We start from the raw sequence: 15,519 nt of genomic DNA on the forward strand, positions 1-15,519 counted from the left end.
TTACCACAGCAGAATTATAATGTGCACTTTTATGAAACCAAAAATACCGATTGCAATTTGAAAAAAAAACTTATTTTTTTATTAAGGCGATGCCATACGTAGTAATGCAAAATCATCTGTTTTTGGTTTGAAAATTTGGTCGCCTAGAAATGTTTCAGATGCTTTAATTAAATACTGCGAGTAGAATACATCTTGGCCTTTGAAATAATCCAGTATTTTTTAGATAAGTCTTTTTATAAGCCCAGAAAAAAATAATGTAAAGGCCTATGAAAACTGCTTTAAAGTTCAAAATCTCCTATTTACGAACCCATTTTCGGTTATGATTTTATTGTATAATGTGGAAAATTAAGTTATTTATAAAATGATTGAAAAAAAATTAAATATTTATGCCTGAACATCCACAAAATAAAATAAAAGGCACTTTTAGGCCATGTTTTTTTCTTGCATAAATCAAAACGGGCGGATTGTGTTAAGAGGGAATTTAAACCCCTTATCGCCATCTACGTAAGGGCTGTTATTGATAGCGGCCCAATTTAAAATATTACAAGCCGTAGTGCATCGCCTTAAATATTTTTATATGAAATGAAAAAAAATAACAAAAATGATGACGTTTTTAATTCATTTTTCTAGTTAAATAAGTGTGTTTTCATATATTTTTTCATTATCAAAAACTTTACCTTAAACTGTTTATTTCTTATAATAAAAACAGTTTTTAGTTTTCGGATACGTTAAGATATATTATGTTTTCCATTTATTTGGATTTTATTGCAAAGCTGAAATGCTCTTACCGTCTGACAGAATGTGGCTCAGTCCTGAGGATGACATGACATGACATAACTAACTAACCATCATGCCGTTTCCCCGCAGGGGTAGGCAGAGAGGACGGACCGCCAAACAACTCGGTCACACCACACATTCCTTGCCTCATTCACATTCATACATCGTCTCATACATACTAACTAGCCATCACGCCGTTTCCCCGCAGGGGTAGGCAGAGAGGACGGACCGCCAAACAACTCGGTCACACCACACATTCCTTGCCTCATTCACATTCATACATCGTCTCATACATACTCTTCTATTGTTCTGACTCTTGACATGGCCCGACTCAAGTATCTGATTCACTTGATCGTGCCATGTCTTCCTCGGGCGTCCCCGACTTCTGCTACCATTCACATTTGCATCGTATATCCTCCTATCTTCGCTCATTCGCTCTACATGCCCAAACCATCTAAGCGTTCCTTTCTTAATCTTACCCAATACGCTTACATCAGCCTTGCACTCTTTGCGGATCTCCACATTCCTCACACGATCATACATGGTTTTACCACACGCACGCCTCAGGGATCTAATTCCTACAGCATTCAGTCTACTTTCATCCTTTCTCTGCCAGTTCCATCCATCAGGGTAGGTACCAGCACTCGATTGTGGACTGCTAGCTTGGCTTCTTTGGACAGTGTTTAGTTAGCGCCAACTGCGTTCAGTCCTCCATGAATGGAGTTTCCTGCATTTCCCCTTGTTTCAATATCTCTGTCAGCCTTCCCATCTCTCTAGAACATACTTCCTACATCAGGGTAGGTACCAGCACTCCATTGTGGACTGCTAGCTTGGCTTCTTTGGACAGTGTTTAGTTAGCGCCAACTGCGTTCTGTCCTCCATGAATGGAGTTCCCTGCATTTCCCCTTGTTTCAATATCTCTGTCAGCCTTCCCATCTCTCTAGAACATACTTCCTACATCAGGGTAGGTACCAGCACTCCATTGTGGACTGCTAGCTTGGCTTCTTTGGACAGTGTTTAGTTAGCGCCAACTGCGTTCAGTCCTCCATGAATGGAGTTTCCTGCATTTCCCCTTGTTTCAATATCTCTGTCAGCCTTCCCATCTCTCTAGAACATACTTCCTACATCAGGGTAGGTACCAGCACTCCATTGTGGACTGCTAGCTTGGCTTCTTTGGACAGTGTTTAGTTAGCGCCAACTGCGTTCTGTCCTCCATGAATGGAGTTCCCTGCATTTCCCCTTGTTTCAATATCTCTGTCAGCCTTCCCATCTCTCTAGAACATACTTCCTACATCAGGGTAGGTACCAGCACTCCATTGTGGACTGCTAGCTTGGCTTCTTTGGACAGTGTTTAGTTAGCGCCAACTGCGTTCTGTCCTCCATGAATGGAGTTCCCTGCATTTCCCCTTGTTTCAATATCTCTGTCAGCCTTCCCATCTCTCTAGAACATACTTCCTACATCAGGGTAGGTACCAGCACTCCATTGTGGACTGCTAGCTTGGCTTCTTTGGACAGTGTTTAGTTAGCGCCAACTGCGTTCAGTCCTCCATGAATGGAGTTTCCTGCATTTCCCCTTGTTTCAATATCTCTGTCAGCCTTCCCATCTCTCTAGAACATACTTCCTACATCAGGGTAGGTACCAGCACTCCATTGTGGACTGCTAGCTTGGCTTCTTTGGACAGTGTTTAGTTAGCGCCAACTGCGTTCAGTCCTCCATGAATGGAGTTACCTGCATTTCCCCTTGTTTCAATATCTCTGTCAGCCTTCCCATCTCTCTAGAACATACTTCCTACATCAGGGTAGGTACCAGCACTCCATTGTGGACTGCTAGCTTGGCTTCTTTGGACAGTGTTTAGTTAGCGCCAACTGCGTTCAGTCCTCCATGAATGGAGTTCCCTGCATTTCCCCTTGTTTCAATATCTCTGTCAGCCTTCCCATCTCTCTAGAACATACTTCCTAAATACACAAACTCATCCACCTGCGACAAGTATTCCTCAGCAACAACTATATTGCACTGACATGACATGACAACCATATATTTCTGTCTGGATGTTGTAAATGACACTTTAGTTTAAATAAAATGATTTTTCGAATTTATTTCCACTATCTAAAGTTTATGGAAAGTTTAAATGGTTTGAAAACGCTTTATTATGTCGTATGAAATTCAGAAAGAAATTGCATCTAATCAAGTACATATACCAGTACAAAATTACACTAGAAAGCGTGTTTGGGTTGTTTAAAACATTTTTTGACTACCAAATCGTTGATTGGCGCCACTTGTGAATTTTTGGCTTTCAGAGGATCCCCTTTAACTGCCGATTCTCTGCCATTTTCAGCTTCTGATCAATTTTTGATCAGCCCGCTGGCACGAGAAGACATCCGTTATGCTTGACAGCTGATCACAATTTGATCAAAAGCTAAAACGGCCTTAGAATCGGCGTTTAATGTGGACCGTTTAAATGTTAAAAAATATTGATCAAAAGTTTGAACGAAATCGAACAATCAAAATTGTGCAGATTTTCAATTTGAAGTTCTTAGTGTCGGAGAGGGAATTAACTAGGTAATGAATGCAAAAAAAATGGGACAGATTAACATGTTAAAAAAATTTAATACAAAAACAAATTTAATGCTGTTAAATGGGAACATAGTCCCATTTAGTCAAAAAAAAATATTTATAAATTTGCTATATATAATTACAGTGATTTGTTTTTGGGGTATTATGCCCTGTTGCGCCACCTCCTTCTTTAGCCAAAGTTTCGGACAGCATTACAGTGCCCATCATCAAGGCAGACGTGCAAGATGCGTCAGATTAATATCGGCAGTGAATATCTCAAATCATACCTTGGTATATATATATATTTCTCGAGGGACATTTATTTTCTTTCTCAAATGTTCAAATCACTTCTCTAATAACTTTAAAACTATTTTATTATATTATTCTGCTTTCTAACCATGACAAATTGACACTATTGTATTGTAAAAACTATTTTCTTTAAATAACAGCTAACATAACACAATAATTTTACTCAATGACATGTTAACATAACAAATTTCTATTAAGGTAAAAGTTAACATAACAAAATTATATTAACGTACAAGTTAACATAAAATAAATTCTGTAATGGCATGTAGTTAGTGTGCCATTATTCTATTAGGTATGCTTATTAATTAATGTAACACAATAATTGGTACAAATTAACATAAATCATTCTATATAAGTACAGGTTAACATAACTTAATTCTATTTAAGTACAAGTTAACATAACATAATTCTATTTGAGTACAAGCTAACATAACTTAATTCTATTTGATTACAAGCCAACATAAATAATTTTATTTTAGTACAACTAAACATAACTTAATTCTATTTAAGTACAAGTTAACATAACATAATTCCATTTGAGTACAAGCTAACATAAATAATTTTATTTTAGTACAAGTTAACATAACTTAATTCTATTTCAAGTTAACACAACATAACTCTTTTTAGCACAAGTTAATTCTTTCAGACTCTTTGTATATCTTAACAAACATAAAACAAATAATTTTTTCAAATACAAATTGTCAGTTTTCATTTTCCAATTGCTGGTACAACTGGCTTTGCATGCTAGAATTAAATTTTAGCTTCTAGTTCAGGTGGTAGCCATTTTCATATTTGATGGGTTTTTTGTTTTTAATCTCGAATGAAATTTTTAAAAATTTTTCATCATTTTTAAAAATTTTATAAAATGTTGTATTTTTGGTAGACTTTGTCATTTTTTGTGAAACATGCCCTCTGGGACCTAATGTTTTTTTAAATGAATAACATCTAAACTTATTTTTTTATTTTTTTTATTTAAACTAATGTTAATAAGACAAGGTTTTTATGCATAGCACAAAGGATAACAAATTATTATAAGCATTAATTACTCGCCTGAAATATCCATACAAATTGAAAATATCTCCCGATTAAAAATAAATGCCGCCAACGGGAATTGATTCTTGCCTTCTGATGTCCGGTCAGGTGCTCTGGATCACTGAGCTACGTCGCCTTATTCCCAACCCGCCAAATAATTCAATCGACAATTACTGCTTATTATATTTTTTTTCCTCCTGTAAACAACCGGGAATAAGCAGACGTAGCTCAGTTGTCCAGAGCACCTGACCGGAAACATCGGATATATAATGTTATAGAAAAATAATGTTTTGTAGTGAGTGTAATCATAGTGTTATAATATTAAGTTTTCCTCTCTATCCCCTATGTGTATGTCTATCATTTGAATTGTGTGTCTCGGTGCAGGTTCTCTGTCTGTTTCGGTTACGGTCTCGCTATCTCGGGTTCTTATTATTATATTGTTAGTCAACGCAAACCAAAAAGTATAACCAACTGCGCCGTCCCCGACTCCTTCCCTCCCCCATTCCTCTTCCCGTGTTGAAACTTACTTCATTTTGATATCTACGCAATACATCACATTTGACGCCAATTCGGACACCAAACAGTGTTGCATAACTGCAATCTAAAAATCAACCGAATTTCATGAAACGTGTTATTAATAAGTTCATTCTTTTCTCTAATTGCACTCTCATAATAGGAAAAAAGCACTTAAACATATAACTCTCTTCTCAAGGTGAGCTATATAAATAGATTTGTCTTTTGGCGATTTTATATTTGCTTGCATTGTAAGATAAGTATGTTATAAAAGATAATACGCCTAGAAAAATACACAAGAGTGATATTTATATATATAGAATAATCGTACCTAAGTATTCCGTACGTTGTCTAGGCATTCTCTACATTACTTGGTCATTCTGCTCATGGTCTATGCATTCTATACATTGTCTAGTCATTCTGCACATTTTATAGGCATTCTATACATGTCCTAGTCATTCTGCAAATGGTCTAGGCATTCTATACATTGTCTAGTTATTCTGCACATGGTCTAGGCATTCTATACATTGTCTAGTCATTCTGCACATGGTCTAGGCATTTTATACATTGTCTAGTCATTCTGCACATTTTATAGGCATTCTATACATGTCCTAGTCATTCTGCAAATGGTCTAGGCATTCTATACATTGTCTAGTTATTCTGCACATGGTCTAGGCATTCTATACATTGTCTAGTCATTCTGCACATGGTCTAGGCATTTTATACATTGTCTAGTCATTCTGCAGAGGGTCTAGGCATTATGTAGATTGTCTAGTCATTCTGCACATTTTCTAGGCATTCTATACATGTCCTAGTCATTCTGCACATGGTCTAGGCATTCTATACATTGTCTAGTCATTCTGCACATGGTCTAGGCATTCTGTACATTGTCTAGTCATTCTGCACATTTTCCATTCTGCACATGGTCTAGGCATTCTGTACATTGTCTAGTCACTCTGCACATTTTATAGGCATTCTATACATGACCTCGTCATTCTGCACATGGTCTAGGCATTATATAAATTGCCTAGTCGTTTTGCACATTTTCTAGGCATTCTATACATGTCCCAGTCATTCTGCTCATGGTCTAGGAATTCTGTAAATTGTCTAGTCATTCTGCACATGGTCTAGGCATTCTATACATTTTCTAGTCATTCTGCACATGGTCTAGGCATTCTATACATTTTCTAGTCATTCTGCACATGGTCTAGGCGTTATATACATTGTCTAGTCATTCTGCACATGGTCTAGGCATTATATACATTGCCTAGTAATTTTGCACATGGTCTAGGCATTATATACATTGCCTAGTAATTTTGCACATGGTTTAGGCATTCTATACATTGTCTAGTCGTTCTGCAAATATTCTAGGCATTCTATACATGGCCTAGTCATTCTGCACATGGTCTATGCATCTTGTACACAGGTATTCTACGCTCTCCTAGGCATTCTGCACACTGTGAAATGCCTGGTAAACACGTTTATACTTCAACTAACCTCTCTGAAAATTACGAGGAATGCATTATACGTATGACATAATAAAATATATTGATATGAACATAAATATATCTATCATATAAGTAAGAATATATATATAAAGACAGTGATATGTTTTAGTGCTTTTTTGTGCAGTTGGAGCAAAGTAATGTTGTAAAGTGCAATTAATACAGGCTGTGTATCAGCAGTCAGCAATTAAAGATTTTAACCAACAATTTCTGAGCGTATTTGGAGTAAAAAATGTAAATCTCATTTTGCTGTCTTACGATATTTTTTTTCAATAAATGATTAAAAAACATATTTTTCCATCACACGTCGCAACTGGGTACAATCTAGCGTGTAACGTATTACGTACTCTGTTTCGTTCCAGCAGCCGAGTACAGACGAGACAGAGGGTGTATCGCTTGATCCGTTGCAACGTGATGTGTGATCAGTAGCGACGTTTGACAGAATATTTTTTGTTTGTTTTTAATTTTAAAAAATCAGATAAAGTCAGGTAACAAAATGACATCTACAGCTTTTAGTCCCAAGTCTTCAGATAAACCCATTATAGACCGGTTATTGTTTGGTTCCCGGCCAGACGTCGTGATTTAAATTCCTCTGCTGTTCATCACAGCACAAGCAACATTTCTGCTTATTGTGATAGTAGTAAGAGATTTTAACCCGGGAATGTTTAAGTATACTTTTTTGGTTGATGTTTAGGTTCTTGTATGTTAGGTTTGTTGGTGTTGGTGTTGTGATGTCATTGTGGAAGTGGAAGGGGCTGCACAGCTGTCGTAAGAGACATCGGATGCCAGCGATCGCAATGCAAGTTCAAAAAGCAGCTAATTCAATCGGTACTGAGGTGGCAAAGAGTTATGCAATGTTAAAGACAAGCAAAACCATTTTTAATAATTGATTTAACCTTTCAAACATAAACGTCGTTTAAGGCTTTTTTGCCTTGTCGAAGATTACATAATTTTGAATTATCGGAAGAAACTAAAAAAATTATTATAAATTCCACACGCTAAGCCATCACAGTACCGAATTGTTGCTTTAAAAAAAAATTAAATACATTTGAGTTTTGAAGAAATTATCCACGGAAAAGAACCTCGAATTTAGGTATGTATGAACTCTCTCTGGGACTACTATAGAACCTATATTTCATAATGCATTGGAAAATGGGAGTAGAAACTCTATTACATAATGCATTGGAAAATGGGAGTAGAAACTCTATTACACGATTTGTTGGAAAATGGGAGTTAGAACTTCTATTACAACATCTTTTGGAAAATGGGAGGTGGAACCTCTTATTAGATAGAAGGAGATATAACTTCTATTACAAGATGTATTGGAAAATGGGCGATATAACTTCTATTATACATGATGTATTGGAAAATGGGAGATATAACTTCTATTATACATGATGTATTGGAAAATGGGAGATATAACTTCTATTATACACGATGTATTGGAATATGGGAGATATAACTTCTATTATACATGATGTATTGGAAAATGGGAGATACCATCCCAACACTTAAACACTGTAAAATACATTTCCCTGATCAAAACACTGCACATTTGGGAAATGTGTTTTACAGTGTTTTTACTTGGTAGACTGCATACAGGGCTGGTCCTGTGCAGGCGCACATGGAGCAATCAGCTCCGGGAGCCAACTTGCCAAGATGCTGATAATAACCTAACATCTAAAACAGCGCCCTTAAGGTTTTTACTGGCGCCAGAAACCGTTTGGCTTTGGGCCGGCCCTGAATGCATATATGTGTTTGATTGCATACAAACATGAATTTACAGCTGCACAGGGGGCCCCAATTCATTTTTAAAAGGTAGAGTATGTCCAAAAATGCAATAAAACTCATTTTGGAAAAAATAGTGTAGATTTCATGCAGATACATTGAGCAAGCCTCTCAATGTATTTGCATGAGATCTACGCTTCACCTGATTTCCCTTTCTTCCCTCATCTGGTGTGGCTTTCTTATACTTTTGGTTGGGTTTCACATTCGTCTGTAATAAGTTATCTCAAAACTTTTCACCCGATGGCCACCACGAGAGGAATGTAAGCACTGAAGACAAACCGATAGATGTGTGTCAACTCAGTTTTCCTTCTTACCGCAGGTAAAATTGATAAAAAAATATTGAAATTCTTTCTTGAGCCAGTGAACAATTTAGTTCTGACACTTAAAGTTAAGGCGTCATGTTTACGCTTGCGATAAGACTCCATTTTGTAAACTCATTCAAACAAACAACGTGGCATAACGAAACAAACAGAAACACGCGCGACAGTTGCTAGAGTAAATGTCCTAAAACAACGATAGTGAACCCTGGGGACTGCTAAAATGACGGCACCTCACCTCGTGTGTCGAGGCCGATTGTATCCTGCAAGCGTGCGGTGTATTAACTCTCACTTGTCTGTCTGCAGTGGGTGTCTGACGGATCGCCCGCACACACGACGGGCACGCCGGTCAGGATAGACGGGGCGCTCATGTTCGTGCCCAAGAATACCAATCCCAAGGAATTCAAGCAGTTACAGCAACAGGTAAACCAAACGACTTCTCATTCATATTTATTCCTTGTTTTTGGAATAACTTAATGTGTAAAACTTCTAAATGTTATATTTAATCATTGAAGACAATATTAGCGACTCTTAGACGCAAATGTGAAACAGAACAATAAGAAAACAATTGCCACTTTTATGATAATGTATAACCTGTAAAAAAAAAACACGGGATATTATAAGTCCAATTTTGAAAAAGACATTAAAAGCTGATGTAAGCGTAATGAGTAAGATTAAAAAAGGGACGCTTATCTGGTTTGGGCATGTAGAGCAAATGAGCAAAGAAAGGAGTGTAAGGAGAATATATGATGTGAATGGTAGCAGAAGTAGGGGACGCCTGAGGAAGACATGGCACGTTCAAGCGAATCAGATACTCGAAACGGGCCATGTCAAGAGTCAGAATAATAGAAGAGTGTGTAAGAGACGATGTATGAATGTGAATGAGGCAAGGAGTGTGTGGTGTGACCGAGTTGTTTGGCGGTCCGTCCTCTCTGCCTACCCCTGCGGAACACGGCTTGATGGTTAGTTAGTCATTAAAAATAATTATCTGTAGTAGGTAGTACCTTCTTACCAAAAAATTACCAAAGAAGTGCCTTGTGGGCGTGTTTCGTAATCCAAATATTTGCTAAATCGGGCTGTATAGTCCCGGACAGTAAAGTGCCCATAACATTTTTTACTCCAAATGTGCTAAGGAATAGCTGGTTAAAGTTTGTCAGGTACATGCCGATACACCCTGTATTTCCACAAAATTGTGTTTACGAAATTCACATTCACGTTGATTTCAGGCGAGTGGAAGCATGGATATTTATATTTGGCTCGTTCTTCCTGTGTGTGTAGATCAAGGATTACCGGCGCGCCGACAAGCTGTCCGCCGGGCCGCAGTCGCACATCCTCGAGGGAGTCACATGGGACGAGGCTTCAAAGATCCAGGACGCCTCCGCCACGCAGACCGGGGATCACGTGGTGAGTCCCACATACCTTCTTCATCATCTCCTCATTCCAGACTCCAGTCCTGTAGACCATCCAGTACATTCACACTAACTAACCAACAATCTAGTTTCCTTCAACGGAAGCAATCTTTCCACAATTCCTTCTACTCTGGACCCCAACATACCTGAACTAAACCCTTGACTCTGCGAAATGTCCCTGAAGTATTGATCTGTACCCCCTGGTTGGAAAAAAGCGGTCATTCATCCTATTCCCTGGTGGGGTGACTGCTCTAACCAGGCCTCTATCAACAAATATCTGTCACATCTGTTTTGTCCAAAGTGATGGAACGATGATCTATGACAAACTGCTCACATACCCCGAGAAGAAAAAAATTATTAATGACCGTCAATACGAATTCTGGCGGCACCGCTCGTTCGGTGATCTTCTTGCGTGTGTGACGCATGTTTGGGGTCCATGCCTGGAACATTACGGTGAAACCCAAACATTTGAACTGGGCATTTCCACAGCCTTTCACCGGGTTTGGCACTGAGGAATTGTCAGCAAACTGTCTTCTTACGGACTTTCCACATCCTTGTGTTCGTGGATTATCGAATTTTTGAGGGAAAGGTCGATTTAGACGGTTGCTGATGATGTCACCTCTTGTCCACATTCATTAAATGCTGGCATCCCACAGGGATTGGTTTTATGTCTGACTTTGTTTTTGTTGCACATCAATGACCATTTGTCGTCTGCACCAATTCTTTGTTACACGGATGACAGTACAGTCCATGATAGGTTTTTGTTTGTGAGGATATACAGCTCAGGGGTACAGCTTGGAGGGCTTTAAACCAGAGAATGTACTGTTACCTCGAGAGGGTTTCCTCTTGAGGTAAGAATAACCTTATTGAATTTGATGTTTCAAAGACCCAAAATATCACGTCTGATTCTAAAATGGGTTGAAATGACAATCTAGTCTCTTTCAACGTAATCTTCACATCACGCCTTCCATTAATACGCTTGGTGTAACTCTTAAGTGCACAGCTCAGGTACGGAAGGGGCTTCAACGAAACCAGAGTCAAGGTAGAATAAACTATCGAAAATCAATGGCATCGGTGACTCTCGCCTCGGACGGGCTGCATCTCTTCACTTAGTCTGTTGCTGATTGTTGCTGATTATTGTTTGCAGGTCCTGATGGGAGCCGCTTCGAAGGGAATCATCCAGCGCGGTCACCAGCACAATGCGGCCGTGTACAAGGCGCCGTACGCCAAGAACCCCTTCGACCAGGTCACCGACGACGAGATCAACGAGTACAAGCGCACCGTGGAGCGCAAGGCCAGGGGAGAATGTGAGTACACACACTTACTACACTGATACACACCATTGTTCTTCATCTACTACCGGTGCCCTCTCCTTCGTTACGCGGACCGCCGGAAAGCGAACTGTCTCACATGCAATGATACTTATCCACCTTCAATACTGGATTTGTTTTTTTGAATTCTACACAGTGAAAACTGTAAAAATATATTGTTTAGTCTAAGGCCGACTGAGTTTGGATCGCTTGAATTGAGGGCTGTTAACCTGTAGACTGCCGTAAGCATTTAATGCTTTCCAATTCATCTCAAATGCCGTAAAACTCAGGCTTAACCCTATCGCTGCCAAGCTTATTAATTCAGTAATTACAAATTCACTTTGTGGTGTCATTTTAATTTAAATAAATTAAAAATTTCGAATTACGGGTTTTTTCGAGGCATCGAGGTTGGATTCAATGGGGTTCTACAGTATTAACCTGATATTGAATTGGGTAAGTCTGAAGAAACCATAGGTTTTGAAACAAGTCAATCCTTTTCGATAAAATAGTTGACACGTACAAAGTTAATTATTTCACTTATATACGGGATATTATAATGTAGTATTTATAAGACGATGCCTCTGGATTATCGCCTTTCATCAGCTAATGCAAACTCGGCAGTGATTGGGTTTCAACTGCGGTGCCTTTGGAGCAACGTGTCTGAAAGTCATCAATGAATGCGTTGTCGTTAGTTTTCTGACTTTGAGTTTGTTTTGCAGATGACACAGATTACTCGGAATCGGAGGCGCTGAGCGGAGCGCAGATCATGTCACCCTCGGAGGCTGAAGACGAGTCACGCACAGGTAACCTTCATTCTATCACATTTGGGTTGGAATATTATACACATATTCAAATGTAACATTCTCATCGTACGACCAATCAGCGCCGATGTGAATGGTTTTTCTATATAATTATACCTTCTGTTATTTATTAATTGCACGTCGGGATTTGAACTCGCGACCTTCAGATTACTAGAGCCTTACTCGACCACAGGGGCTGTCAACACAACAAAACACTTGCCCCTTACTAATAAATATGTTTTAAATTTTACACAACACATTTACCCTACGTTAATGGTTGCTTATGAGTTGTGTAAATTTAAAAGCACGTTTATTATTAATGGAGTTTGCTTTTATTTAGACTAAACGGCATGGAGGCGATCATCGTATCTACTATGCTCTCAAAATCTCTCTGTTGTTAGAAAACTAACTGGCGGCAAACCTTAGATCTGAACATGGAGGGATTAGTCTATAACCTCTAAGATCCATCTACCCTAGAGCACCATCTTTGTCTTGTTCCTCCAAATATCACAGCGCCATTTGCTTTTTGGCACTCAAATCCCCATTAAATGCTGATTCTATGTCTGTTTCATGGGTCCTAAATGAAATGCGATCTAATGTTTGCAGAAGCGCGAGTACTCAGAATAGAGACAAAGCATGCGCCCAAGCCCAGCCAGCCCGAGGTAGTCCTCAGCGACGGTAAGTGCCACCTTATTTCATACTTACATCATTTCACCATTTCGTTGTTACACCATTTCACCGTCATTTCATCATCACATTGTTACGTCATTTCATCGTTACATCATTTCATCGTTACGTCATTTCATCGTTACACCATTTCATCGTTACGCCATTTCATCGTTACGTCATTTCATCGTTACGTCATTTCATCGTTACATCATTTCATCATTACATGATCCCGAAGATGAGGCCGGCAGCCGGAAGTGATGTTTTTGTAACAACTCTCTGCTAAGCATGTACTGTTAGTTTGTTTTCCGAATGATTTTTTTTGAGAATGCTAAATTATTTAATAATTTATTTATTTTTGCCTTTTAACTCTCTAGAAGTGATTTATGACTGACTTTTGTGCTAGTGTTGAAATTTCTTTAAATAATGATTTTTAAATTTAAAAAATAATAATAATTATCGTTGTTTTTGCCATTAAAGTGTTATTTTAATTCTTTAGATTCTCGGCCCGTCGGCGTTTGATCAAATTTTCGATTAATCGCTTTCCGGCTGTAGCCAAATGGTTTTCGAAGTTGCAAAAGTCGAAAGGTTCACTCTAATGGCAAAATCAAAAGCATTTGTTTGTTTTGATTGCGTTTCGTTGTTGTTTTGAGTTGATGTGTGTTTTATTGTTTGTTTATTTTGTAGTTAGCACAGATCTGCTCAACATGGAAAGGTCAATGGCCGAACAGTCCTTCAAAGGTATTTATAACATTACGTATTCATTTGTTGGAAATGTGTTACATGTACAGTAGAACCCCGTTAATTCCAAATCCACAGGATATCAAATTAAGAATGTATGAATTCCCACGTAAATTTTAAGAATGAAAATCCTCGAAAATGAGTTATTCAGCCTTTTTTGTTGTGTGTTTTTGGGGTGTTATGCCGTGTTGCGCTAACTCCTTCTTTAGCCGACGTTTCGGATAGCGTTGCAGTGTCCATCATCAGGGCAGATCCGGTAGATCCGAAGATGTGATGATGATGAACACCGCAACGCTGTCCGAAACGTCGGCTAAAGAAGGAGTTAGCGCAACACGGCATAACACCCCAAAAACACACAACAAAAATGCTTTTGGCCGTGAAAATCTAAAAACTTACCAGTTATTCAGCCGCCCGTCCAAATTTGGGTAGTATCTTCGGAGTGAATTCGTAATGTTACGACTTATTCCCGTGTAAATCAAAATTTTGCAGCCAATCGCCAACCACAATCGCTCCTTCGAGTTCAGTTATTCACAGTAAATTTGTAAAAATCAGGACCTATGTAGTTGTACCATCAGATTGATTGTAAGGTCCGTGTGATTTACGCTGCTTTCCAATTCGTAAATCCTATTTTAGTAGATATGGAGAGATGTTGATTAAAAACTCGAGTAGTTACACGATGATTTCTATTTTGTTTGTGAGAATTATTCTTACAGAAGACAATACATGGCGGTAACGAATGCTAAAACCGGAATGGATTTGCTTCATTATGATCGACAGTAATTGTGGTGATCGATAGATTAGATTACTCCGCCAGCCAGTGTTGCCATTGGTGGGAAATATTAAAGTAGTCCCACAGGAAACAGACACATACCGAGGCGGACTTTTCTGTAGGCCCTTTTTAAGATATACAATTTATTTTGATGTATCTCATAAGGTTTAGCCAGCGTTCGCAATGTAAGCGCCCGAAAATAATCCTTTTTTGGACTCGATTACAAAACATTGAACTTTCACTACTTTCTGTAAATATAATATGCTTGTATTATATGTATAAACCTTCCGGAAGAAATTCTCTAAATGATAATGAAAACGCAATCAATATCAGATGCGTAGTTTTGAAGAACTAAGATCATTTGAAAATACAATATATTTCCGCATAAATTGAAATTACGCAGCCGGCCTTTTCAACTCGGATATTAGTAAAAAATACGACATTCAGTGCAAATCGATTCAGATTTGCAAAATAATGATACGAATCAGGGCGATTTTGCCGAATTTTACCGCCACGGCAATCAGATTCAGATTTACGAAATTATATGATTTATTTTGGCAAAATTCGTATTTGAATTACTCACAAATAAAAAAATTTAAGTTTACTTTTATTCACAAATAAAAGAATATTGAATTAAAAAACCATTTTGAATGAAATTTTTTTCTAATTATCGGTGTTCGAATTAACAGGTTTCTACTGTAATTTTCTAGACCAAGGAAATATTTCCATATCATTTCTAGATTAGGGAAATATTTCTCCAGTTATGATATCATTTATTTGCACTTATTATTTTTTTCATTTTTTATCACCCGATGATAAGTTAGGTTAAGTGAAGTTATAACATGGACTGAAAAGCAGAAGGAAATAATGCATTTTAAAATTACACTTATGCCCGCTTTCGCCAATAAAAACTGAGCGATTCATATAAAAGTTAACGCAATGGAGCGACACTGGTTCTGTGGCGTACTTCTAAAAGGGCTAATGTCAGTTAAAATAGTTTTTTTTTTTACATTTAATGCTTTATTCCCT

At 38.0% G+C, this 15,519-nt stretch overlaps 1 protein-coding gene across 6 annotated transcripts in view; it reads left to right on the top strand.

The window, feature by feature from the left end:
• The window catches only part of hts (adducin 1-like protein hts), a 60,769-nt gene that overhangs the window by 24,823 nt on the left and 20,427 nt on the right, over window positions 1–15,519 (top strand). For 4 of the 6 annotated variants that reach the window (XM_089643738.1, XM_089643740.1, XM_089643741.1 and 1 more), the window contains 6 exons: window positions 9,102–9,218; window positions 10,074–10,199; window positions 11,352–11,511; window positions 12,234–12,317; window positions 12,921–12,992; window positions 13,668–13,721. In XM_089643738.1, coding sequence (XP_089499864.1) covers window positions 9,102–9,218; window positions 10,074–10,199; window positions 11,352–11,511; window positions 12,234–12,317; window positions 12,921–12,992; window positions 13,668–13,721 — 613 coding nt within the window. The remainder of the gene's footprint in view (window positions 1–9,101; window positions 9,219–10,073; window positions 10,200–11,351; window positions 11,512–12,233; window positions 12,318–12,920; window positions 12,993–13,667; window positions 13,722–15,519) is intronic. The other 2 variants (XM_089643742.1, XM_089643743.1) reach the window with 1 other exon arrangement.

This window comes from Hesperophylax consimilis, chromosome 20 (genome assembly GCF_061612785.1).
Source record: "Hesperophylax consimilis isolate HC1 chromosome 20, BYU_Hcon_1.0, whole genome shotgun sequence".
In the NCBI taxonomy this organism is placed as follows: Eukaryota; Metazoa; Arthropoda; class Insecta; order Trichoptera; family Limnephilidae; genus Hesperophylax; species Hesperophylax consimilis.